The 24520-nt window shown below is 45.8% G+C and overlaps 1 protein-coding gene across 1 annotated transcript in view; it reads left to right on the top strand.

The window, feature by feature from the left end:
* Positions 1-1290: 1290 nt before the first annotated feature.
* LOC103074614 (sodium/potassium-transporting ATPase subunit alpha-4) overlaps positions 1291-24520 on the top strand; it is a 29417-nt gene continuing 6187 nt past the window's right edge. Inside the window, 17 exon segments of the mRNA XM_007459936.1 lie at positions 1291-1347; positions 1596-1655; positions 3212-3415; positions 3956-4069; positions 5654-5788; positions 6014-6131; positions 9243-9524; positions 11589-11786; positions 12023-12132; positions 12323-12457; positions 16300-16489; positions 16635-16807; positions 20753-20886; positions 21286-21433; positions 21754-21925; positions 23728-23877; positions 23979-24289. Coding sequence (XP_007459998.1) covers positions 1318-1347; positions 1596-1655; positions 3212-3415; positions 3956-4069; positions 5654-5788; positions 6014-6131; positions 9243-9524; positions 11589-11786; positions 12023-12132; positions 12323-12457; positions 16300-16489; positions 16635-16807; positions 20753-20886; positions 21286-21433; positions 21754-21925; positions 23728-23877; positions 23979-24289 — 2664 coding nt within the window. The 5' untranslated portion in view covers positions 1291-1317.

The raw sequence follows: 24520 nt of genomic DNA, 5'->3' as shown, positions 1-24520 counted from the left end.
TGTATGTTGACATGCATAACTGAAAAAAAAATGTACATTATAGAAATATACAGCTGCTTCAGATCCTTTTTCAGAAGGAGGGAGAGTATAATTTACACGTAAAACATATAAAGTTAATACAGTCAAACCACTTACTGAGATGTCAAAGAAGGTGAATGGAAGAGAGAAATATGTCATACTAAAGTGAGGAAATTCAGGGTTATAGCATGAAAAGCGTATTTTTACTCTCACTGAGAAGAGCTGCACATTAAGCTGCAAGTAAGACTTATAATATTTAATTCAAGCTATATATTGAGTACATACTATGTAAGTCACACATCGTGTTTTACATGGAGCACCCTGCTTTAATCCTTACTTTTGCCACCTTACAATGTAGATGGTATCCCCCTTTACCAATGAAGAAAGAGAGGCACAGAGAGGTTAGGTAACTTGCCCAAAGCCACACAGCCAGTAAGCAGCGGAGTCAGGACCCAAACCCAGGACAGATTCAAAAGTCCAAGATCTGACCTATTCTGCTATCTGATGTCCTACAACCAAAAGCTCAAAGTTAATGTCTGTGGGAAGGGCACCTCAGCAAAAGCACACACACACACAGACTGCCTGCTCTATTTTTTGAGTCAGCTATCTAGGGTACCTCTGAGTCTCGGAGGTCAGCAGGACCAGACTGGGACTTTGTTCTAGACTTGCCATCAGACTGCAGTTTTCTCTGTGGCAGAAACTTCTCCAATCATTCTCAAACCCAGAGACTGAGACTTGTGGATTCTCAGAACTTTCCTGAGGCCTTTGTGACAACAGGCCTGGTTGTTGCCTCGGTGCTGGGGGGAGCTCCCAGCGTGCCCTGAAGCCCACTGCACTTCCCACCTGCTCAGGGCCCTGCAGCATCTTCATCACTTAGGCACATAGTACTCTCCACACTTCATTTCCTCGACTCCCTCTCCTCACCCCTCTCCTTCCTGTACCTCAGGCCCCAGGCTCCTCTCATCCCTCCTGTGCCCTCCTTCCTGACACCTCCTCCTCCCCCATTTAGGGCTTCACCACTGCCGCCGGACCACCCTCCCTCTCTCTCTCCTTCAGTCCTCCCAGGGCTCAGCCATTCTTCCTCTCACCCCTCTCCCCCTCCTTCCTCCTGATTCCCTCACAATCCTCACTCTCTTTGCTTTCTTCCCACCAGTTGATCTGGGGCAGCCATATCCAGGGAAAGCCATGCGGCTTGGAGGGAGAAAAGGGACCGTGACACCTCATGAGCAGAATCCAAGCCCAAGACCTAAGGGTCCTAAGATGAGTAAAAGAAAGATAAAGAGGACAAAAAAGAGAGAGATGGAGGACCTGAAGAAGGAAATGGTCATGGTAAGAACACGCAAAATGGGTGCTGACAAATGGCCCTCCAAAAACCTCTCTCAACCCTCAGGCTTCTAACATCTCACCTTGAAAACTGTTCACACAGGCTGGTGCCACCTCTCTGCCCCAAAATGTTTCCCCTAGAAATGATGCATCACCCCCTGTCCCTCAACCAGTGCCACCTCTCTTCCCCAAAATGTTTCCCCTAGAAATGATGCGTCACCCCCTGTCCCTCACTGACTCTACTGTCCCCTCAGGATGATCACAAATTAACCTTGGATGAGCTGAGCACCAAATATTCTGTGGACCTAACCAAGGTGAGTGAAGGAACTCCCTGAGGGAGGCAGAGGGTCTCCATTCCCGACCTTTAGGCTGCCAGGACAAAAGCAGGGCTAGAAATCTAGCCCCTAAGTTCAAGGTCAATGTTCTTACCCTTAACCTGCGCCCCGCCAAGGACACACACTCAGAAAAAGATGAAATGGTAACTACCCAAAGAGAGTTCAGGATTAGATGAGAGAATGAGGATGGGTTAGGGCAGCACTTCTCAAACCTTTGTCCTCAGGACCCAACAAGGACCCCAAAGAGCTTTTGCTTATGTGGATTACATCTACTTATATTTATCATATTAGAAATTAAAATTGAGAAAATTAAAAAGTATTTCCTAACTCATTTATAAACAACCATTATATATTAGTACAGATAATATTTTTATGACAAATAACTGTTTTTCAAAACAAAAAAATATTAGTGGCATTTTACATTTTTGCAAATCTCTTTAATGTCTAGCTTTTTAATAGAAGACAGCTAGATTCTCATATATTTTCAGAATTAACGCTATTGTGCTATCATGTGCCCTGTAGTCTTGGGAAAATTCTACAGTATACTTAAGAGAATGAGAGTGAAAAAGACAAACAATTTAGTATTATTTTGAAAATTGTTTGACCTTGTGGACCCCGCCTGAAAGGATCTCAGGACCCCATGGGTCCCCAGACCACACTTTGAGAACTGCTGGTTCAACAGCAAAATCATTTACTACTGCTATTATCACTATTACTGCTGCTGCTGCTACTATAACCACTAATACAATGACCACAAATAAACTTAAAAAAAAGCCCTCACACTGTAAGTTCCTCTTAGCTCTAGAATTTCTTCACTGGAGGGGCTTGGGATGGCCATCTGGTAACCAAGGAGGAACATGGGAGACTGGTCCAGTTTTTATTAAAATTGCATGTTTTTCCGGGGGAGGTTGGGGAGTGGCTGATGGGAATTAAGGAGCGTTTTGGGTTTCTTTTTTACTATCCTCTGGTAGGTTCTACTCTCATTTTTACTAAGAGGAAAAAGCACACAAGCTTATGCACAAGGCTAGAGCGAGGATCTACACATTCATGTTGGATTTTGTTGGTATTTTTTTCCTATTTCTAAGTTAAAGAGTCCAAGTGTGGAGGTCCATATGTTATCAACATTATGTATCGTATCTCATTATCCCATTAGCCTGGCACACTATATTATAAATCGTTTATATGTATCTCATTAGAGTTGGTGCTCCATAAGGGTAGTGATCATTCTTACTCGCTTTGGTACCCTACCACAGTACCAGGCCCAAGATAGGTGTTCCAAAGATTTGTGAGTCAACCCATAAACTAAAAATTCTTCCTATGTAAGGAGGCTAAATGAGATCCTTCTATAATGCAAATTTTAGAGTCCCACTTATGTAGGAAGAACTTCCAGAATGACCTTCAGAGAACTTCACTGGTCTCTAGACTTAAACTAGCACAATAAATGGCAGACCTGAGTTTTGAAGCCAGGTTTTCCTTTGTTATAGTTGCTTTTCTTTTCATGGTTCTCCATCCATTCCTATTTCTTTTCCACACAGGGCCATAGCCCTGAAGAGGCACAGGAAATCCTGGCTCGAGATGGACCCAATACACTTAGCCCACCCCCTACCACTCCAGAATGGGTTAAATTCTGTAAACAACTGTTTGGCGGCTTTTCCCTCCTACTGTGGACTGGTGCCAGTCTCTGCTTCGTGGCCTATGGCATCCAGTTATATTTCCATGAGGACCCTACCAAAGATAATGTGAGTCTGTTCAACTACTACTGCCAAGCCCAGTGTCTGCTTAGCCCTCGATACTCTTCTGCTCAGCAGCCTAGCACTCCTGAAGTCCTCTGACCCAAATCCTGATTTGGCTCCTGATTCAGCTCCCTGAGATATAACGTTCCCCCCAGAAACTTGCTGTCCTTTGATTATCTTCCCAACTGGTCATCAAAGCACTTTGCTGTCCATTCTCTTTCATAGAATTTTAATCTCTTCCTATCCTTCCTCTCCATCTCCCTCAATAGCCACACTCGACCCCATGAATAGCCTTCCTGGAGAGGAAGATACAGGCTTTCTCGGGCCTCGGATTTTGCTGGCCCCTCACTGTAGCTCCAGGCTCCTTAACAAGGAAGCCCAGAGAACCGGGCCTGTCTCAGACTCTTCTCAGCCCCTGTGCTCTCCCACCGAGTCCCATGGTTTCTTCCACCTGGAAAAATGGCTGTTACCCTTGCAAGCTGACTTTCTGAGGATGAAGAGGAAGAAAAGGACCTACTGATGAACGCTTTGTTTCCCAACCTCCAGTTGTACCTCGGCATTGTACTAACAGTCGTGGTCATCATCACCGGCTGCTTCTCCTATTGTCAGGAGGCCAAGAGCTCCAAGATCATGGAATCTTTTAAGAGCATGGTACCTCAGGTAGGATTCATGTGGAAGGATATAGTGGGAGGATGTGTAGAATGCAGCCAAATACATGATTTGTATGTCCCCTGAAGAATTATTTCCTACGGTGAGTGAACTGAGTGAGGCTGGTAATGAGGGTGACATTCACTTAGGTTTTACTCTATCAGGCCTTAAAAGTACCCTGAGAAAAACACAATAACATCCATGAAGTGGTCTGGTCTGGAATGCATGATCTGAATCCAATCTGAAACGCTAAATCTTTGGGGGTTCTATTCCAAAAAGGGGGTGTGGGGGCAAAGGGAGTGTGGGTTCTTCAACTGTCGATGGCCTTAAAGACAAAGAACAGCGATGGAAGTGATCCAGATCAAAGGAGGCTAAAGAGACATGACAACTAAATGTAATATCTGACCCTAGACCAAATCCTGTGCTGGAGCAGGAAATAATGCTGTAAAGGATATATTGGGTCAATTGACAAAACTGGAATGCAGACAGCAGGTGAAAGTATCGTGTCAATGTGAAATTTACTGAATTTGATAACTGTATTATGGTTATTTAATATCCTAATTCTTGGGAAATGCACATTGAAGTATGTACAATAAAAGATCATGATGTATGTAACTTGCCCTCAAATAGTTCAGGAAAAAAAGTATTTACATACACACATATATAGAGACAGGGGACAAATGACAAAGCAAATGGGGTAAAATGCTAACAGATGAATCTGGGTACAGGTTATATGGGTGTTCTTGGTACAATTTTTATTCTTGCAACTCTTTTGAAAGTTTAGATGATTTTCAAATAAAACTTTTCTAAAGAACCTGGAAATAATATGACAGTAGAAGGGGGTTCCTAGGCACAGGGCTTGAAAACTTGGAAAGGAATAGGCTCCAAAGTTTCCCAATGACACGATCAAGTTCTAGCATTATAGCCCAGGATCATCTTCTCCCTTTGGTGCCAACATAACTTAATTCCTTCCTTGGGTAAGAGTTCAGTGGGAAACGTTTTGGTAGAATGAAGAAGGAGTTTGGAGACTCTCAGTTTTTCCTGCTAAAGGAGCCACCCCGAAACACAGTGGCTCAAAACAATGAACATAGTATCTCTCACAGTTCTGTGGCTGGGCTGCTCTTCTGATCTGGGCTGACCTTGGCTGGTGCTGGGTGGCCTTGGAAGACTTCATTCAAGTGTCTGGGGCCTCAGCTGGGATGTCACGGACAGCTGGGGCCTCTCTCCTTATCATCTTCCTCCCTCCAGGAGGGTAGCTTGAGCACATTCAATATAGTGGCAGAGGGCAAGCCCCAGTGTGCAAGCACTTTTCTATGTGCCTGCCTGCACTACATTTGCTAATGTCCTATGGGACAAAGCAAGCCATACAGCCAAGCCTAAGTGTAGGAATGGAAAGATAGACCTCATAGTGTAGTGAGAGGAGCATCAAAGGGCCCTGCAGACAGCGATGGTAAGAATTTGCAATCTACCCAAGAGACCTTCGAGAATGATGTGGTGAGTGACAGTGTAAGAAAAGGGAATCAGAGGGAAAGGGACCAGGAACTGGATGAGGGGAGCAAAAAGCTTTGGAAATGACCCTACACTATCTTCCCACAGCAAGCTCTGGTAATCCGAGGCGGAGAGAAGATTCAGATCCCTGTACAAGACGTGGTGGTAGGAGACCTGGTAGAAGTGAAGCGGGGAGACCGGATCCCTGCTGACATCCGGCTTATCTCTTCACAAGGATGTAAGGTGAGGGGATGTGAAACGCTATGGAAGGGGGCCAAGTATGGTCTTAGAGCACTGCAGTGACCTGGACTCAGTTCAAAAAAATATGATCTCATTGTTCAGAACCTTGAGAAGTCACAAGTGCAGATCTGAGGTTACAGTGGTGTGTAAGTTTATGCTTCTCTCCGCATGTCAATAATGATGATGTTGGTGCTTTTTTTCCATGACCTGTCCTCTCTCCCATCCCAGGTGGACAACTCATCCTTGACAGGAGAGTCAGAGCCCCAATCCCGCTCCTCTGATTTCACCAATGAGAACCCTCTGGAGACCCAAAATATCTGCTGCTTCTCCACCAACTGAGTGGAAGGTGAATATCGCATCATAAGTAGCCTAGATTCAAAAGCAAAGATTGAAACAAAGATTTCCAGACCTCTCTATCTTCTAAGGGCAGTAGGGAAGGTAACAGCCAGTAAATAGTCTACGTTCTTCATCCCTCATGAGCTATACAAACTTTGATGAAAGGTCAAAGCCATCATTTCCACATTTGTACACTGATGATACTAAAAGTCACTGCTCCATAGATTTTTATGTGGGTTAAAGGAGATAATACATAATAAAATGCCCAGCGCAAGACCTAACACACTCTAAGTGCCCTATAATTGTAGCTATTTTTATTCTATCTAGTGAATGGACTATGCTCTATGAGCTGAAAATAGCATAGAAGGGAGGAAAATTATTCAGCTCTGCTAGGTCACTCTTCTCCTGAAGTAAGCCCTAACTTCTCACTATCCCAAGAGAGGGTACTGGCATCGGAAATCTGAGTTACCAGAGGTGCCACTCACACCTTTGGCTTTGTTCTTAGCATCTAGGGCATCCTTGAACTGGGAGACAGCTCTGGCCAAAGTGGTACCAATGGGCTCAATATCATTATGTCAACCTCTCCTTCATCCTTTCTGCTTAAGAAGGCCTGCAAAACTCTCTGGAACACACATGAAAACCATCATTTATGCTTAAGAATAAATGTTTGGGTGTCTAAGAAATAGCTATTCTTTAATTGAATGCCTAGCACGTGTCAAGTGCCACAGAAATCTCTGATTCTAACAAGACTATACGACAGATATTATTCCTATTTTACACGTGAAAGACCAAGCTTCAAAGAAATTAAATGCAGCACCCAAGAGCACAACTCGACAAAAAAAGAGGAGGATCGAGGATTCTAATGTAGGTCTGTCTCCAAAGCCCATGCTCTTTCCACAGAACCTCCCCTGGAATAAAGCTTGCTAATGACCCCTCTGGTAATAAAATTATTTCATTTGGAAATAGCTTAAAGGAGTAGAGTACCATTAAGACTGAAGAAGAATCCAACTAGAAAATAAAATATATATTAAAAAGTTTTTTTCACTTGACTGAACAGAAAGATGCAAGTTAGCAAGCTTCCTCCAAAAACATGAGATTCTTATTATTAAATTTTAGGAAGAAATTTGCTCAGATTTGCCCTTCCAAAGTAGGCTTTTCATCAACAAATTATATGCTTCAAATAACAGGAAAAGTGGATGACGGAATTCCATCTAAGAAACAGGGATCTGACTAGAATAGAGAAGGCTTTAATAGGAGACTAGAGGGACCCAAGATGTGACCAAGAGGGTGGAGTTAGGTTGAAGGAGCTCTTGACTGTTAAACTGAGGAATCTCTGTGCAATCTGCAAACAGGTAGCATCACTTTAACTTTTATCCTAGGCCCTTGCCTCTCTGCTTTCGTCACTGTGGCCCTTGACGGGGCTGCTGGTACAAACATCTCTCTTTGGGTTCTCATGCGTCTTCATGGGGGGTAGGGGGGAGATGGTAAGCTATTTCTCTGGCATTGTATAGAAGGCGTAGGAAGAAGTCAGTCTAGCCTGGAATATGGGAGGCTTGGCCTTCTTAACCTTCCCCAAGGTTGACATCAACCTTCCCCCTCTCTAGACACATTGGGATGAGTTATTAAATCCTGTCTCTCCAAGCATGGGGAAACCACAGCAAAAGGAAGAAAAATTAAGAACTAGATTAAACCGTGGCACAAAATGACTATAAGTGACACCATACCCTAACCACCTCTACCCCCTGTCAAAATAAACCCTCTCAGCACCTCTCAATTATTTTAGTATCTTCCTGCTCATCTGCAGAGTGCCTCATACTGTGAGGCGTTCCAGAACCACTCTTCACATAGCAGTGACCTCACTCGTCTGCTGTCGGTCGGAGCAGAACCTGCTCTCAGACTCATAATGCTGAAGGTGACCTTGAAAATGGACTGGCCGCTCCATGCTATGATGTTCGTGGGAGCTGCCAGATTAGAGCTGCCCTGCAAGGCATATGTGTGATTTTCTAGCCATTCTTCTGGAGACCTTAAATTCATCTAAATGGAGGAAAAAAAGAAACAACTATTTGAGTGCCTACTATGTGCCCAACCCTGTTCTAGGCTCTTTTAAAAACATTTAATTCTCACAGCTTTGTAGATGCTTTTACCCCATTTTAAAGATGAGGAAACCTGAGTCTCAGAGAGTTTAAGTAACTTGCCCCAGGGTGAACAGCTAGTACATCGGAAGTTGAACTTCTAGCCCTGAGTCCTTCTGATTCGAAAATAAGTGCTATTTCTATAATATGTTGCTTTTCTGGGTGATTCTGACTGTAACTTTAATGGTAGGAATTTCAGCCATCATGGTAAAGCAGGAAGAATTATTTTGAGCAAAGAGCCTTGTGGGGCCCCTCATTTCAAGCTACATCCTGGGTATGTCAAGTTCCCCATCTGATTCAGGAGCCATGTTATGGCCTATGCCACCCAGCAGGGGGCAGACTGGCTCCAGCCAGCAAAACAGGGAAGAGGCTCGGTCAGAGCAGAGTTTCTCAACCTCGACACTGCTGACAATTGTGCCGCGCTGTTCTTCGTGGTAGAGGGAGAGGAGGGCTGTCCTGTGAGTTGCAGGATGCCTGGCAGCATCCCTGCTCTCTGCCCACTAGGTGCCAGTAGCAACCTCAGTCGTGACAACCAAATATGCCTCCAGACCTTGCCAAATGTCTCCTGGGGATGGGGGCGGCAAATTGAGTAGCCCTGGGTTAGAGGATGGGGAGATATTGGAGCACAGGATTCTAGCAGAAGGGTAACCACTATTCCTGGGGCTCGAGAAGCTCTTCAGCTGCTGAGGACAGAATAAGAAACATATAGGCAATGGAAGAGATTTAGACTAAGTGTAACAAAGACCTTCCTGACAGTGAAGGCAATTAGGCAATAAAATTGGGTATCTCTGGAGAACTGTGAAACCTCTTCAGAGATTTTTCCGATGAGGAGACCTTCACTTGCATAAGCGAACTGTAAAGACAGTAGAACATTATAACCTCTCAGAGGACCTTGAGTTTCCACCTTGTTTTTGACTGTTGACAGTTTTCTCTTTGTAGGAACCAAACCCAACAGCCTTTCCAATTCAGACTTCCCCCTTCATCCACAGGGACAGCCCGGGGCATCGTGATTGCCACAGGAGACTCCACGGTGATGGGCCGAATTGCCTCGCTGACCTCCGGCCTGGCAGTGGGCCAGACCCCCATTGCTGTGGAGATCAAACACTTCATCCATGTGATCACAGCAGTGGCCGTCTTCCTCGGTGTCACCTTCTTTGGGCTCTCACTTATCTTGGGCTACACCTGGCTGGAGGCTGTTATTCTTCTTATTGGCATCATTGTGGCCAACGTGCCTGAGGGGCTGCTGGTCACCGTCACTGAGAGTAGCTAAGGTGGAGTGTGGCCCCAGGGCAGACAAACAACCCCAAGGAAATGAAATCACTAGTATCTCTTTCGTGGCTGAACCTCTCCAGTGCAGAGTACTCTAATGCGTATACAGATGTCAAATCATTGAGCTCCCAAATTATACTGACTTCCTTCACCCCTATTTTCTGGTGCCTTCTCTCTTTAATGAGAAAAGAAATGAGTTACGACGCAGAAAGCATAGATTATCAATCACCGGGAGTGCGTTCCAGTCCTGGGTGTACTGGCTGGTGAATCTGGCCAACTCACTGCACTCCGGGCCTCAATTTATTCATCAGTTCATAGAAGAAGATTAATTTAGGATTATAGAATCTTACTGGAAAGGACTTCAAAGCCCATATAAATTCAACCTTTCAACCAATGCCAAATACGCTGCATAAAATCTGTAGGAGATGATGATGATTTCTAGTCATGGGAAGCCCACCCCTTTTTATCTGACCTCACTTCGTTGTTGGATTTTGCTCTAGTTAGATTTCATTATGTTGAGCAGACATACGGTTCCCTGTTTGGTCCCAGTTTTCCCATCTGAAGAAATACAAAATAAGTCAATTCTCTCTCTTCTACAAACCTACCCTTTAGATCTTTTTTTTTTTTTTTTTTTGCGGTTGCGGAGCACAGGCTCCGGACGCGCAGGCCCAGCGGCCATGGCTCACAGGCCCAGCTGCTCTGTGGCAAGTGGGATCTTCCCAGACCGGGGCACGAACCCGTGTCCCCTGCATCGGCAGGCGGACTCTCAACCACTGCGCCACCAGGGAAGCCCAACCCTTTAGATCTTTGACAGTAGCCATTATGTCCCCTCAAACTCTCCGGGGGAGAGGTCGTATAATCCCTTTTCCCTTAGCCCTTCTTCCTGTGACACATCTTCAGACCCCTTGTCTTGCTGATCACCTGTTTGGGGTATGCTCTCCTTTATCAATACCCTTCTTAAAATGGAAATGAGAATAATACCCAGGGTGTGGTTAGACTAGCACTAAAACACCAGTACTCATGATATTGTGTAAATAAATAGTAAATCCATGATTAGAATTCTGTACATAACCCCAGCCTAAGAATTCATTCGTTTTTAAAATAACCTTGCCCCACACCTGACTTTCACTGGATTTATGGTCAACAAAAATCTTTTGGTTTGGGCTTCCCTGGTGGCGCAGTGGTTGAGAATCTGCCTGCTAGTGCAGGGAACATGGGTTCGAGCCCTGGTCTGGGAAGGATCCCACATGCCGCGGAGCGGCTAGGCCCGTGAGCCACAGCTACTGAGCCTGCGCGTCTGGAGCCTGTGCTCCGCAAAAAGAGAGGCTGCGATAGTGAGAGGCCCGCGCCCCGCGATGAAGAGTGGCACCCGCTTGCCGCAACTAGAGAAAGCCCTCGCACAGAAACGAAGACCCAACACAACAAAAATAAATAAATTAATAAACTCCTACCCCTAAAATAAAAAAAAAAAAAAAGGATTCCTCCCCTGATAAGCTTAAAAAAAAAAAAAAAGTTAAAAAAAAAAAAAATCTTTTGATTTAAGTGGCTTCTCAAGTCATTTTCAGCGCTGCAACAGCCCTTCTCAGTTTCATCGTTCTGTCCTCCCCACTCCTTTTTTAAACTACTGGTACAACCCTCCTCCACACAGAGCATCTTATGCCACAATCAAAGGTTAGCTCTCACCGTGGTCCCTGGAAAGACTGGACTTGAGAAAGAAGTGTGGCTTGAACTTGAATGGAGAAGAGGCTGCAGAATAGAAAAGATGAAAGGATCGACGGGGAGAGGAATATTCCGGGAGGAATAGGAGATCATTCTCTATGATACCCTGGTAAAAGAAAGCACTCTTCTTTTGAAACTCTGCCGTAAAGTACAAACCGAAATCACTTTCCTCATTTCCTTTCCCATAGCCACAGATGGGGTTTCTAAAGACTAGGTGGTAACAAAAGGGAAATAAATATAAAAAATTAAAAGAGTAGTGAAAACGATCAGATTTCCAAAAACACAAAGCACTGTGAGCAGCTGAGCTCTCCTCTCCGTTTCCCCCCTCCCCTGTTCACGGCCTTAAGTGTGTCTGACCCTGACAGCCAAGCACATGGCTCCGAAGAACTGCCTGGTGGAGAACCTGGAGGCGGTGGAGACGCTGGGCTCCACCTCCACCATCTGCTCCGACAAGACGGGCACCCTCACCCAGAACCGCAGGACCGTCGCCCACCTGTGGTTCGACAGGACCATCTATGAGGCTGACACCAGCAAAGAACAGACTGGTGACTAGTGGCGTTGGCGGTCGGAGAGTGGAAGGATGTGGGGAACGTGATGAGTAGCTGACAGGGCGTGGCGAGCCCAGACAGCAAGAAGGTAGCTGCAAAGTGAGAGGAGAGCAGGGAGGTGTGGAGGAGGTGAAATGTTGTCTCTGAGAAGCATCTGGGCGCAGCAGGGGTGTGAATAAACTCCTGCTTTAAGCTCTCCTATCCCTGCTGACAGTTCTGTTCTCTCTCCCTAGGGAAACCGTTTGCCAAGGGCTCTGATACCTGGTTTATCCTGGCCCGAGTCGCTGGCCTCTGTAACTGGGCTGATTTTAAGGCTAATCAGGAGTACCTTCCCATAGCTAAGGTGTCAGGCCCAAGGGAGTAAAGTGTACCTCAGTGTCCAGGGTATAACCTGCCCTCTCCCCTCAATATCTCTTTTCTGGCCCTCGGTGATGCCCCCAGCACCCCTCCCCATTCTGTTCCTCTCCTTGACACCACTGGCAAGCCCAGGTGCCTTGCCTCTCGGGCTCATTATACCAACCCCATCCCGGTAGCGGGCAACAGCAGGGGATGCTTCTGAGTCAGCCCTCCTCGAGTTCACCGAGCAGTCTTACAGCTCTGTGAAGGAGATGAGAGAGAAAAGCCCCAAGGTGGCAGAAATTCCCTTTAATTCTACCAACAAGTACCAGGTACAGAACCGACAAAGGTAGGAAGATAGCAGTGGGGGATGGGCTTGTCATCTGGGGAAACGGGAGCTTTGCCTTTACCTTTATGTCTGAGCTGTAGAACAGATACGGTGGATGCTCAGCACCCCAGGTAGGAGGAAGGGTCACCTTAAGGGAAAGTGGCAAACAGGTAAATGCAGGCATAGATGATAAAGGAAGAGGCATTCAGTCATAAGCAGACTTGAGGCTACGCCGCTTGTGCAGAGAGCAGGTGATAAAGTGCTGAAATGTCCATAGGCAGCAAAGGCTGGCTGGAGAAAGTCACGTTAAAGGCCAGCTGGGGAAAGTCACGTTAAAGGCGTCTCTGTGGCAACTGTGAAATTTGCTGCTGCAGAATATGTTGGATTTGCCAGTCACTTCCCTGAGGCATCTTATCTCACTAGTCATCAAATATTTCTTTTCATTCCATGCCTGCAGTTCTAGCAGCTGCCATCAGGTAGGCGGTCAGGGCTTTCCAGAGTGTTTGCGAAGCTGTTTTCCCTGGGCTGTTTTGTCCCTGATCCAGGGAGGACTGACAAGGGAAGGAGGGCCGAAAGGAAGGAGAAATGCTGAGGGAGGGACAGTGGTGGCCCTAACAGTAAAATCCACGTGAGGGACAAGAAACCCAGAACTTCCCTCCCACGTGAGGACCCTGGCACACTTTGAGGAAAGTGTGGAAAGGAGGGAACGGTGGCATCACCACGATGGGGGCTCTAGCAGCTAAGCTTTGACTCGTATGGGACAATCGTGATTTACTTAGGGTAGTGGAATTCTCCAAATTCATGTACTACCCTAAAGGTCAGACATCAGGTGTGGGTAACAGAGAAGAAATTCAACTCCCAAAAGTCAGTTTTGGTTTTGTATCTTAAAAAACACATAATAGTACTCACTTCAGCAGCACATACACTAAGACTAGAACGATACAGAGAAGATCAGCATTGCCCCCGCATGACAGGCAAATTCGTAAGGCGGTCCATACTTTTATATTTGACAGTTGCTTTAGAGAATAGATCTTAAAAGTTTTTGTCACAAGAAAAAACAATTTTTGTAACTAAGAAAAAAAGCCATAACAGGGCTTCCCTGGTGGCGCAGTGGTTGAGAATCCGCCTGCCGATGCAGGGGACACAGGTTCGTGGCCCGGTCCGGGAAGATCCCACATGCCGCGGAGCGGCTGGGCCCGTGAGCCATGGCCGCTGAGCCTGCGCGTCTGGAGCCTGTGCTCCTCAATGGGAGAGGCCACAACAGTGAGATGCCCCCGTACCAAAAAAAAAAAAAAAAAGCCATAACAAAAGCTATATAGATCTTTTTAAACCAAATTACCTGTATTTTCACCCTGAATGCTGAACGAGTAAAAGTTAAAGAAACAGATTCATAGTTTTTTGTCTCATCTGACTTTTCATCAGTGTAATAAGATAGGTCCCCTAGGCCCAAACTGCAAACTTATTTCCACTTTTTCCTGACGTTTAGTGACCTCACTAACCAGACAGGAATTTTGTGCTCGGCAGGGCCCAATTAAAGCCTTCGACTGAAAAGAATTAGGTACCTCTCCTTCCACAAGATTCAAAATAAAAGTAAAACATACCCATGACATTTGATGGGACATCCAACAAAATAGCAACCTTTCCCCCAAATGACAACGTTAGTGCCTTTTCTGAGCTACCGAATATCAAGTTCAAACAGCAAAATCCTTCTCTGCACCAAGTGTGCTCGGCCAGCCTGCAAGCTACCCAGCTCTGGAGGGGCTTGCTTTGGGGGGTCCAAGGAAACCCCTCTGGCTCCTTTTGCTCCGTACCCAAGAACGACCTGCCTTAATCAGCTTGTTCTTGGGACAGTCAGAGGCTCTGGCCTGCAAGGGACATCTTAGCCTGGCGGTCGTTTGCAAGGCCTGGTCTCTTTCCATCTCTGAGATCAAAATGAAAGGAAGAAGTGTCTCTGTTCTGATATTTCCAGATTTGCTGCCGTCTTTTTCACCTGTAATTGTCTATCAAGATGTGATGCTTCTGTGCTCAAGTTACTGGCTTAAGCAGGTCTTGCTGCCGTCTCTGATCATCTCCAATAAATAGTCAACAAATAGGTTTTAAGCGCTCAGAAAACTTTTTAAAATTTTTTTTACAGCTTTCTGCTTACATGAGTTTAGGTTTCCCCTCTTAACTGCTTAAGCATATTTTGAATATAACAGTTTTGGGAAAGTTTCCAAAGAAGCCGTTTTAACCACATTTTACACCCAGGTTTCCCACCCGGCTTCTCCTTGGGTCAGTACAGTCTGGTCCCCTCGGTACCACAAGCTCAATTCCTCTCAATGTGCTGATTTTGTTACCCAACAGGCTACGTAGCAGGAATTTCCTGTCGATCATAAGAGGAAACCCAGAGACAGTTCCTTTTCCCAGATCAGAGATCACAGGAAAATGAAAAATGAAACTGATCTTATTTCTCTGTCCTCAAGTTGTCTCCTCAGGTTGCCTTCTTGACTACGCCCTCCCGTCCCCAGCTGAGCCACAGGGACCCCCAACTCGCACCATCGAGCCCCTCTCAGGGGCCGTGCCATGTTTCCAGGAGACATGGGGCTAGAATGGCTAACCAGTTTTTGCATTGTGCTTCACAGTTTTCGATATACTCTTTTTTTTCTTCTTTGAAACGTGTTCTGTTTATTGGTAAAAAAAAAAAATCATAAACACAAAATAACAGTACATTACACATATAAACAAAATTATTAAAGATGTGATTATACAAATTCTACTGGCAACACTTGGAAAACAGTTTATTCATCAGTCCCCAAAATGAACATAAAAACATAAGAAGCAACCACGATTCAGTGCCAAACTAAACAAGTCAGAATGCTTAAAGAGTTTGGTAACTCAAAGTGAATAGATAACTTTATTCTTTTGGGAAAAAATAAAAGACAGTATTAATAAAAACAAAGCAACAATCATAAATTTTAAGTAGAGTTCATCACTAAATGTGTGATGACAGAGTTAACAAAGAACTTAGAGCATAGGTTGGTTAAGAGAGCATGTTCTAAAGTGAGTCTATTTGGGTTCTTTCCTTGACAGCCTCTACTTCCTAGCTGTGTGATTCTGGACACAGCTTAACCTTAGTTTTGTCATCTATAAAATAAAGAAATTGATAGTACTACTACGGGGTAGTAGCTGAGAGGATTAAATGACAATTCATGTAAAGCACTTGGAACAGTGGCTGGCACATAGTAAGTGCTCAATAAGTGTTGTTATTACTCTTCGTCCTAATCCCGTCCTTCAGGCTCAAACAACCATGGTAAAGAACTGTCAGTGTTTTTCAATATATTCTTTACAAATATTATCTTTCTTTTATAAAAACCCAATGAAGTGGGCAACGCAGAACCTTTTACATTTTATCAAAGGAGCTAAGGTTTGGAGAGGTTAAGTGGACTGACCTGAGGTCATGAAGCTAAGTAAGCATTCCTGCTGGCCCTAGAGCACAGGTGCTTGACTCTAAGTTTTCTTTCCTGTCTACTCTGCTGTCTCTGTGGCCCCACGACTTCTGCTTCTAGCCACCCAGGCAGAGAGGAAGCAGGGAGGGGAGAGTGCCTGGGCTGCCCTTCACATCCAGTCTGGCTGAGACGATAACAGATTCCTGTGCAAATAATACCAGGCTGGGGGTTCCTGCAAGGGAGGAGGGGTGGGCTCAACCAAAGGTCGGATTTGGCTGGAGGGAGGGGGGCTGCGCTGGTTTAGGGGACAAAGGAAATGGGGGTATGAACAGCTTGCCTGTCGGCTTTACCCTCAAAAACCTTACCCTTGCTTTTTTGCCCCAAACCTCGCTCTCTCCTCCTGTTCCTCTCCTCTCCCTAGATGTCCATCCACCTTCGGGAGGACGGCTCCCAGACCCACGTACTGATGATGAAGGGGGCGCCTGAGAGGATCTTGGAGTTTTGCTCTACTTACCTTCTGAAAGGGCAGGAGTACCCAATGGATGATGAAATGAAGGAAGCCTTCCAGAATGCCTACTTGGAACTGGGAGGTCTGGGGGAACACGTGCTAGGTGAGGGGGCTGTGGGAGAAGCCTCTGAAGAGTGGCATCAAAACAGTCATTATTCGTGGGGTGAAAAATCTAGGAGGTTGGGGCGAGCAGGATAGAGACATAGACAGTGGAATGACTACTGGTCCTTTCTTCTGTCTCTCTCTAGGGTTCTGCTTCTTGAGTCTGCCGAACACTTACTCCAAGGGATTCAAGTTTAACACCAATGAAATCAATTTTCCCATGGATAACCTTTGTTTTGTGAGGCTCATCTCCATGATTGACCCTCCCTGAGCTGCAGTGCCTGATGCCGTGGGCAAGTGTCGGAGTGCTGGGATTAAGGTAAACACTGGAGCATCCCAGATGCCCCTCACTTGTCATAAACTGGATCAACAGTAGAAAACCTCGGACAGAGTAGGTTCTTGGTTTAACTGAACTGATTTCTGCTTCCTGAGCTTATGAGTTGCAGTCTTAAGAGAGAACTTAATAATAAGTGTCCACTGTAGTTAGAATCCTGCCTTGCATTGAACATTAGAATCACCAGGGGACGAACACAACATCGTAGATCAACTATGCTTCAATAAAATTAAAAAATAAAATGGGATCACCAGGGGAGCTTTAAAAATCTGATGCCTTGGCCATACTCCAGACCCATTCAATTAGAAACGCTCAGGGTGGAACCCCGGCATCTGTATTTCTTAAAACTTTCCTAGAGATTCTGATGTGCAGACAAATTTGAGAAGCATCACCCTAGGACAGCGCTTCTCAAACGAATGTGCATGTGAATCGCCTGGGGGTTTTGTTGGAATGCAAATCCTAATTCAGTAGGACTAGGACACCCCAAGATTCTGCATTTGTAACACGCTCCCAGCTGATGCCATTGCTGCTGGTCTGCAGGCCACACTAGGAGTAGCAAAGTGGTAGAAGGTGTCATATAAATGTACTGCTGGATGGGTTGTAAAAAGGGTGAGGCCAAGAGGGCTGGGGGCCTGGAGCAGACACTAGTGAGAATGAGAGATTGAGAGCTGGGGGCCCTCAACGGATCTGACTCAGGGTGAGCAGCTGCCCTAACAGGTGTACGCCCAGGAGTAAAAGCTAGAAACCGAAACGAAGTGGTCCAAGAGTAAAACGCAGCTGCGGAACAAACCCAGAGATGGGAATTCCTCTTTAATCAGGGTGGGCTTTGGACTTCACGGGATAGCAGCAGTAAAATTCCTCTAATTCTGAGATACTCTGTATCCCACATTTCAAATTCTAAGAGTCCTATACATCTTCATAGATTAGGTATTGTCACCTTCCCTGCTCATACTTGATATTCTGGGAATATCTGGGAGAGCAGGTTGGAGGGAGTGGGGCTAGAAGTATTTAAGGAGAACTGGATGCTATCTGTTAGAGATGGCTTCATCACGACCTTTGACTGTTGGCAGTTTGTCTCGGGGCAGCCTGAGCTGCACTAAGTACAACGATTGGCCACTACAGTGTGAACCAAGGAATGGATATAGGAAATTATTCTGAGTGAATTCCCTAATTACTATGAGATGTTTGGGGTGGTACAGTTCTTTGCAGAGACGGCATTATCGTAACACGTCTGCATAGGATAGCCACATATCTTGATACTCCTCCGTGGTTCTATAAGCTACCACGTCATACATACTGTGGGAGATAAATGGAGAAGGGGTTCATTTGCATTTTCTCAGCTTTGAGGTGGGCTGCCAGCATGAGGAATAACATTGTGGTTATTATTGTGCATTGTGTTATTACTGTGCACATAATAACACAGTCTAAAATTTACCTCACCTGGGAATTTGTGGATCTCTTTAGCAAGAAGGAGAGTTACAATTGTGCCTACCGTGGAGGGGAGGCCCAACCAGGAGACAAAGAGGTGATTTGAGCCAGGTGGCCTACCAGAGCAGGACACGGTCACGGCCTGAGGCAGAGCGAGCTGTGATAGGTAACAGTCTGAATAGGATTCCGGCTGGCCTGGAGCTGACACCTGAAGCAGGAGGCCTGGTGCTTTCTGGGCCAGCCCTTGTTCTGGGCACAGGTTTACATTTTAATTTCTTACTTCTTCTGGACCTGAAGCTGACAGAAATTTGGCAGACTTGGTGAGGAATTTTGAATCACACCCTTTTTCCCTCTAAGGAAATATAAGACGTACACATGAGGCCATCCTTCAAGGAGGACAAAATGTAATGGTTATACAGGGGGTTGCCCCATAGGGGAGACCCTTCCAAGGTCAACTCCAAAATGGTGTTGATGCCAAGCTAATGGATATGATGAGGCTGCTGAAAGAGGCTGGTTAACGGCTGCATGGCAGCAAAGGTTTTACAATTGACTGTGGGACTGCTATTTTTCAGAGCCACGTGTTCAGACCTTTGGAATAAACTTAATTTTAAAAAACTAAAATAAGGGACTTCCCTGGCAGTCCAGGGGGTTAAGACCGCCCTTCCAGTGCAGTGGGAGCAGGTTTGATCCCTGGTTGGGGAACTAACAGCCCACATGCTGCCTGGAATGGCCAAAAAAAAAAAGAACTGAAAATACTAAAATAAAATGATGCCATCCTATTTGCCACCACCTGAGGCCCTTAGTAGTACAAAGACACCTGGCCCCTGCTATGAACGCAGCCCCCTCTAAGAACTGCAGCTGAGCCGTGAGGGCCTACAGGATGGTCACCAACACTGGACCGTTTCTCTCAGATGGGTCTGATCTGGGGGAAGAGAGCCCAAGGGCACAAGAGGGCAGCTGGCAAGACTGCGTGGGAACACCAGAGGTACAGTCAGCACCGAGAAGTTGGAAATGAAATTCCTTTAGTACTTGACAAATTCCAGAAACCACTAGATGCTTTTTACTTCAAAGGGAGCCATTCTTTGTAGAACTGCGCTTCTATTGTATGTATGCATCTCAATGTTCTGTGAAATTGTGTCCTAGGAACTCACTCTTGGGGTGACTGGCTTTGTTTTTATTTCCCCGACCTGGTATGGAGGTGACACTTCCAGAAACTACTGCAGATAGGCCCATCTGAGTGGTCAAGCTGGGCTAGCTACCACACATGTCCTACAGGTCATTATTGATGAACCAGTAGGAAACGTTCAGGGCACTGTAAGCCTGGAAAGGCATCACTGAGGGCTCAATCTGAACCACCTCTGGAATCTTCTAATCTCCTGTGCAGTTCCCTCTTAGATCCTCACCAGTTACCTCGTGCCCCACAGGCCGAACTTGGTGAGGCCCCAGTGCCCCACAACCAAGCCAGGGCACTTGAAACCAGTGGTGTGGGTAACTGCTCACAGCACACCTTTCCTGAGTCTCTGGTAATCCCAGATTAGTTAGCACTCCTTCCAGCAAGCCCGCTGTGCCAGTGTGGAATGAGGAGGGCTCATGGGAAAACTCCTTCAAGGCTTATTTCCACGCTCTGGAAGTAAACAGACTGACCTTTCCAGGACCTCTGTTCTTAGTTCAGCCACAGTCAGATAGTTCCCTTCTGCCTCCCACCAGAGCCTGAGAATTATGTGCTGGGAAGGCACTTGGGAACCATGGGCAGTGGTTCCCAGGAGGCGATCCTTCCTTCATTCTGTAATTGCTTGTTGATGGATTACTATGCGCTAGGAATTATGCTAGGGCTGGAAACTTAACAGGGAATCATAGGCACGGCCCCACTCTCTCCAGCAGGGGAGAGAGACAGACAAGCCATCACACAGAGATGTGAGGAGGACTAAAAGAACAGAAGGCTAGAAGAGCACAGAGCACAAGCACCTGATCTTTGGGGAGGAAAGGGACAGGACTAGGGCTGGTCCCAGGTATCCAGAAAAGGGCTGGAATCCAGGGGCACGAGGAGGCAGGGGGAAGAAGAGAGGTAGACTAAGGATCAAAATGAATGAGGGCCTAGATGAAAGTTTGCTAGGCAGATGGATTATGCCAGACGTTCCTTTATTACCACTGTTCTGCGGGTAGGTGTTTCTGTCTTTGAGCGTAAAGAGGCAGAATATCTTCTGGAGCAATTAAATGCAATTCTGAATACAGTAAATACACCCAAATCCCTGATTTATTCCTGGGAAAACTAGAGCTCAGATTGTCCTATGTTTTATGGTCTGATGGCCCTGACCCACTCCCATGGGTTGAAGCCACCGACCGTAGCAAGATTTTTGATTGACAGCACAAGTTCTTGGGAATGAGCTACTTAAACCCCTGTGGAATGATAGCAGTGATCTGTTAGTTCTTAGAGAGAGAGGCGAAGGATCCGGGACCTCCCTGAACATGATTCTGCTCCTTTTCCCTCCCCTTCCAACCCAGGTGATTATGGTAACAGGGGATCATCCCATTACAGCCAAGGCCATTGCCAAGGGTGTGGGCATCTCAGAAGGCACCGAGACAGCAGAGGACATTGCTGCCCGGCTCAAGATCCCTGTCAGCCAGGTCAATGCCAGGTGAGATCCCTGAAAGAACTCAGATCTGCCATTTTTTCCCTCCATCCTTAGCCTGCCCCACCCACTAACATTTTCGGAGGTTCTTTCTATAGGTAGGATGTGCAGAGTTTACTTACTGCAAAGTAAAACGTAATAGGAAAATGACCAAGCAACTATGCCAGTGGGTTTTCTGATGAAGGTGGGACAAAGAAGGAGGTAGAAAAGAGGGAGGAGGAGGTGGGAGAGGAGGGAAGGAATGCAATGTGCCAATCTGGGGACAGTGAATGGCTGGGGACAAGTGAGGAGATGGGGTTGAAAGGAGAAACAAGGAGATTATAGCAAAGATGGCTTAGAGGGCACCAGGACACCCGGTGAATTCTCAACACTCTGAACTAGCCTTTTGAAATTCCTCTCCCTCAGGGATGTCAAAGCCATTGTGGTGCACGGCTCAGAACTAAAAAATATGAACTCAGAGCAACTTGATGAGATCCTCCAAAACCACACTGAGATCGTGTTTGCTTGGACCTCCCCCCAGCAGAAGCTCATCATTGTAGAGGGATGTCAGAGGCTGGTAAGGGAGACCAAGGAGGCTTGGAGAATCTGGAGGGAATCACGTGGCACAGCCCAGCCCCAAACCAAGCATAGGAATGTGTGGGCTGGGCTAGAGGAGGCTCCAGAGAGCATCGCATCGTGAACCCCTGAGACAGGCATCCATTTGGGGGCTCCCTGTGAGTTTTGCCGTCTCAGGAGGTGCAGGAGAGGGACGGGCCAAGAGGCCTAAACCAAGCATGATTACATCGAGAAACAAGGGATGATGGAATCAAACTGACCTTTGGGATGCGTCCTGAATCTGACACAATAATTATTTCACTCCCTCTGTGCTTCACCCGGGGAGCCACTGTGGCGGTGACAGGGGACGAGGTGAACGACTCCCCCGCGCTGAGGAAGGCGGACATCGGCATTGCCATGGGCATCGCTGGCTCTGATGTGTCTAAGCAGCCAGCCGACATGATCCTGCTGGACGACAACTTTGCCTCCATCGTCACAGGAATGGAGGAGGGTGAGGAAACAGGATGCCCAGGGTAGGGTGAGGAAGCAGGTGCCCAGGTTGGTAGGTACCAACTTTCACCTGCTCGGACTCAGGTGAGAGTTGGTATACATTATTCTCATTCCCTTTGCCCATCCTCCAACCTCCTGTACAGACTGGGAGAAATCACTGTAAGTCAAAATTTTGCAAATTAGATTCAGCTGGTACTTAGCACATCACTATCTGGAGCCCTTATGAGATTGGAGGAAAGTCCAGATTTTCTAGGGAGAGTGGGGCTCTAGTGCAGCACAGCATTGTTTTTCTTCTCTCATGGGGATTCAAGTGGGTCTACAGTAAGTTTCAGGGTGTAGCTATACCGTGAGACTACTCTGTACTCCACAACCTCAGGAGGACTTTCTAGCAACCTGTTGTCTGAATGATGTTGACATATCAAGATCAGTTGGAGCCTGATCTATGAATTGACTGCATGAGCTAAATTAAGCCCCCTCTTTCCCAGAGACAATACCCACTGGCGTACAGGAGAGCCCCAGAATTCTGCTTCCCAGGCTCCCTGATTTCTGATTTCTGCCTGGAGCTATGTTATTAAAATCTATGGCAATCCACATAAGAGTAATAGTTAACATTTTATTTAGACCTTGTATGATCCTCAGTATTTTATATCCACTCAATTCAATAAACTTTCTGAGTATCAACTACGTACCAGGCACTATTCTTGATGCTGGGAATACTATAATTGGGAATAAAAACACACATCCCTGCCCTTGTGTAACTTAATTTCCAGTGGAGACAGACAGACAATAAAGTAAACTGAACAGTATAATAAAAGAAGACAAGTGCAATGGAAAAAAATAAGTAAAGCAGGGAGTGGAGGGAAGGATGACAATATTAGAAAAGGGTGTCAGGGGAGGACTCAAGCCATCTTGCAAGGCCGGAGGAATGCAGGTGAGGGGTGCCCAAGATCACAAGCTAGTTATGGCAGAAAATGGAATTGGAACCCAAGCCCAGGCTCTTTCCACTTCAGACTTTTATTTAAATTGAAGTATAGTTGATTTACAATGTTGTGTTGGTTTCTGGTGTATAACAAAGTGATTCAGATACAGATAGATACATACATACGTATGCACATATATATACACATATATTCTTTTTTATATTCTTTTCACATTATAGTATATTACAAGATATTGAATATAGTTTTCTCTGCTATGCAGTAGGACCTTGTTGTTTATCTATTTTACGTACAGTAGTTTGTATCTGTTAATCCCAAACTCCTAATTTATCTCTTCCCTGCCACCTTTTCCCCTTTGGTAACCCTAAATTTGTTTTCTATGTCTGTGAGTCTGTTTCTGTTTTGTAAATAAGTTTATTTGTGTCATATTTTAGATTCCACATATAAGCAATATCATATGATATTTGTCTTTCTCTGTCTGACTTACTTCACTTAGTATGATAACCTCTAGGTCCATCCATGTTACTCTGAATCAGCCTTAATCTTCTAATGGCTTTTATATTGGCATTCTCACACATCTCTAAGTATTAACAGGCCCCACCCTGCTTAATTTTCAGAGATCAGATGATAGTAGCCATGTTGAACCCAAGAACAAAGAGTATACAGATATGGCATGTTAATAAATCACGGCTCTAATTACTAGTCACACAATTTAGAAACAAAACTGGGGCTGCCAAGGCCTAAGACCTTCGGTCCCTTTCATGGACAGTGACCCTGCTTTGTAGTGGTCTCTCTGTCTAGGAGCTGGTTTGTGGGAGGTGTGAACTCTCTGTGCTTCTCACAGAAGGCTGATCATCCTTCCCAGGCAGCCTGATCTTTGACAACCTGAAGAAATCCATCGCCTACACCCTGACCAGCAACATCCCTGAGATCACCCCCTTCCTGCTGTTCATCATCCTCGGTATCCCCCTGCCTCTGGGCACCATAACCATCCTCTGCATTGACCTGGGCACTGGTCCTCTAAGGTCCTTTCCAGTTTTAAGCTTATATGATAAAAAGATGACTCTAGATTACAGCTTAGAAAGAAATGTCAGAGTTTGGAGACAAGTCCTACAGAGATGGTGGGATCAGATCATTAATGGCATGAATCTTCAGCAATACAGCTCAGACACACATCAACCCTGCTAGAAGCAAGCCCCAGGCAGCACCCCTTCCATGATCTGCCTTCTGAGATCCTTCTCTGAATCAGGTTCCCCTGACCTGTGACTCTATCACTCACAGGGGTGATCCAGGCTCTGGCAGGATTCTTCACCTACTTTGTGATCTTGGCTGAGAATGGTTTTAAACCTACTGATCTGCTGGGCATCCACATCAGCTGGGAGAATCGATACCTCAATGACCTGGAGGACAGCTATGGACAACAGTGGGTGAGTAAAAGGTAGGGTAGTAGATTGTGACCAGTAAGAGTAAAGAAGTAATGAGGAAGAGTGAGTGTAGCAAGTTTTTGCAGAGTAGGAGAATGGAGGCACCAGGCAGACAGAGATGGTCCTCATCTCCAGTCCTACAGGAGCTTTCTAACATTTGTCCTCAATCTCCAATCGCATCAGCAAATATTCTTCTCTTTGTTTACGGTGACTTCATTTCCATTAATTCCTGCT

Source organism: Lipotes vexillifer, unplaced genomic scaffold, assembly GCF_000442215.2.
Source record: "Lipotes vexillifer unplaced genomic scaffold, Lipotes_vexillifer_v1.1 scaffold2036, whole genome shotgun sequence".
In the NCBI taxonomy this organism is placed as follows: domain Eukaryota; kingdom Metazoa; phylum Chordata; class Mammalia; order Artiodactyla; family Lipotidae; genus Lipotes; species Lipotes vexillifer.
This window is presented reverse-complemented; position numbering and strand designations above follow the sequence as displayed.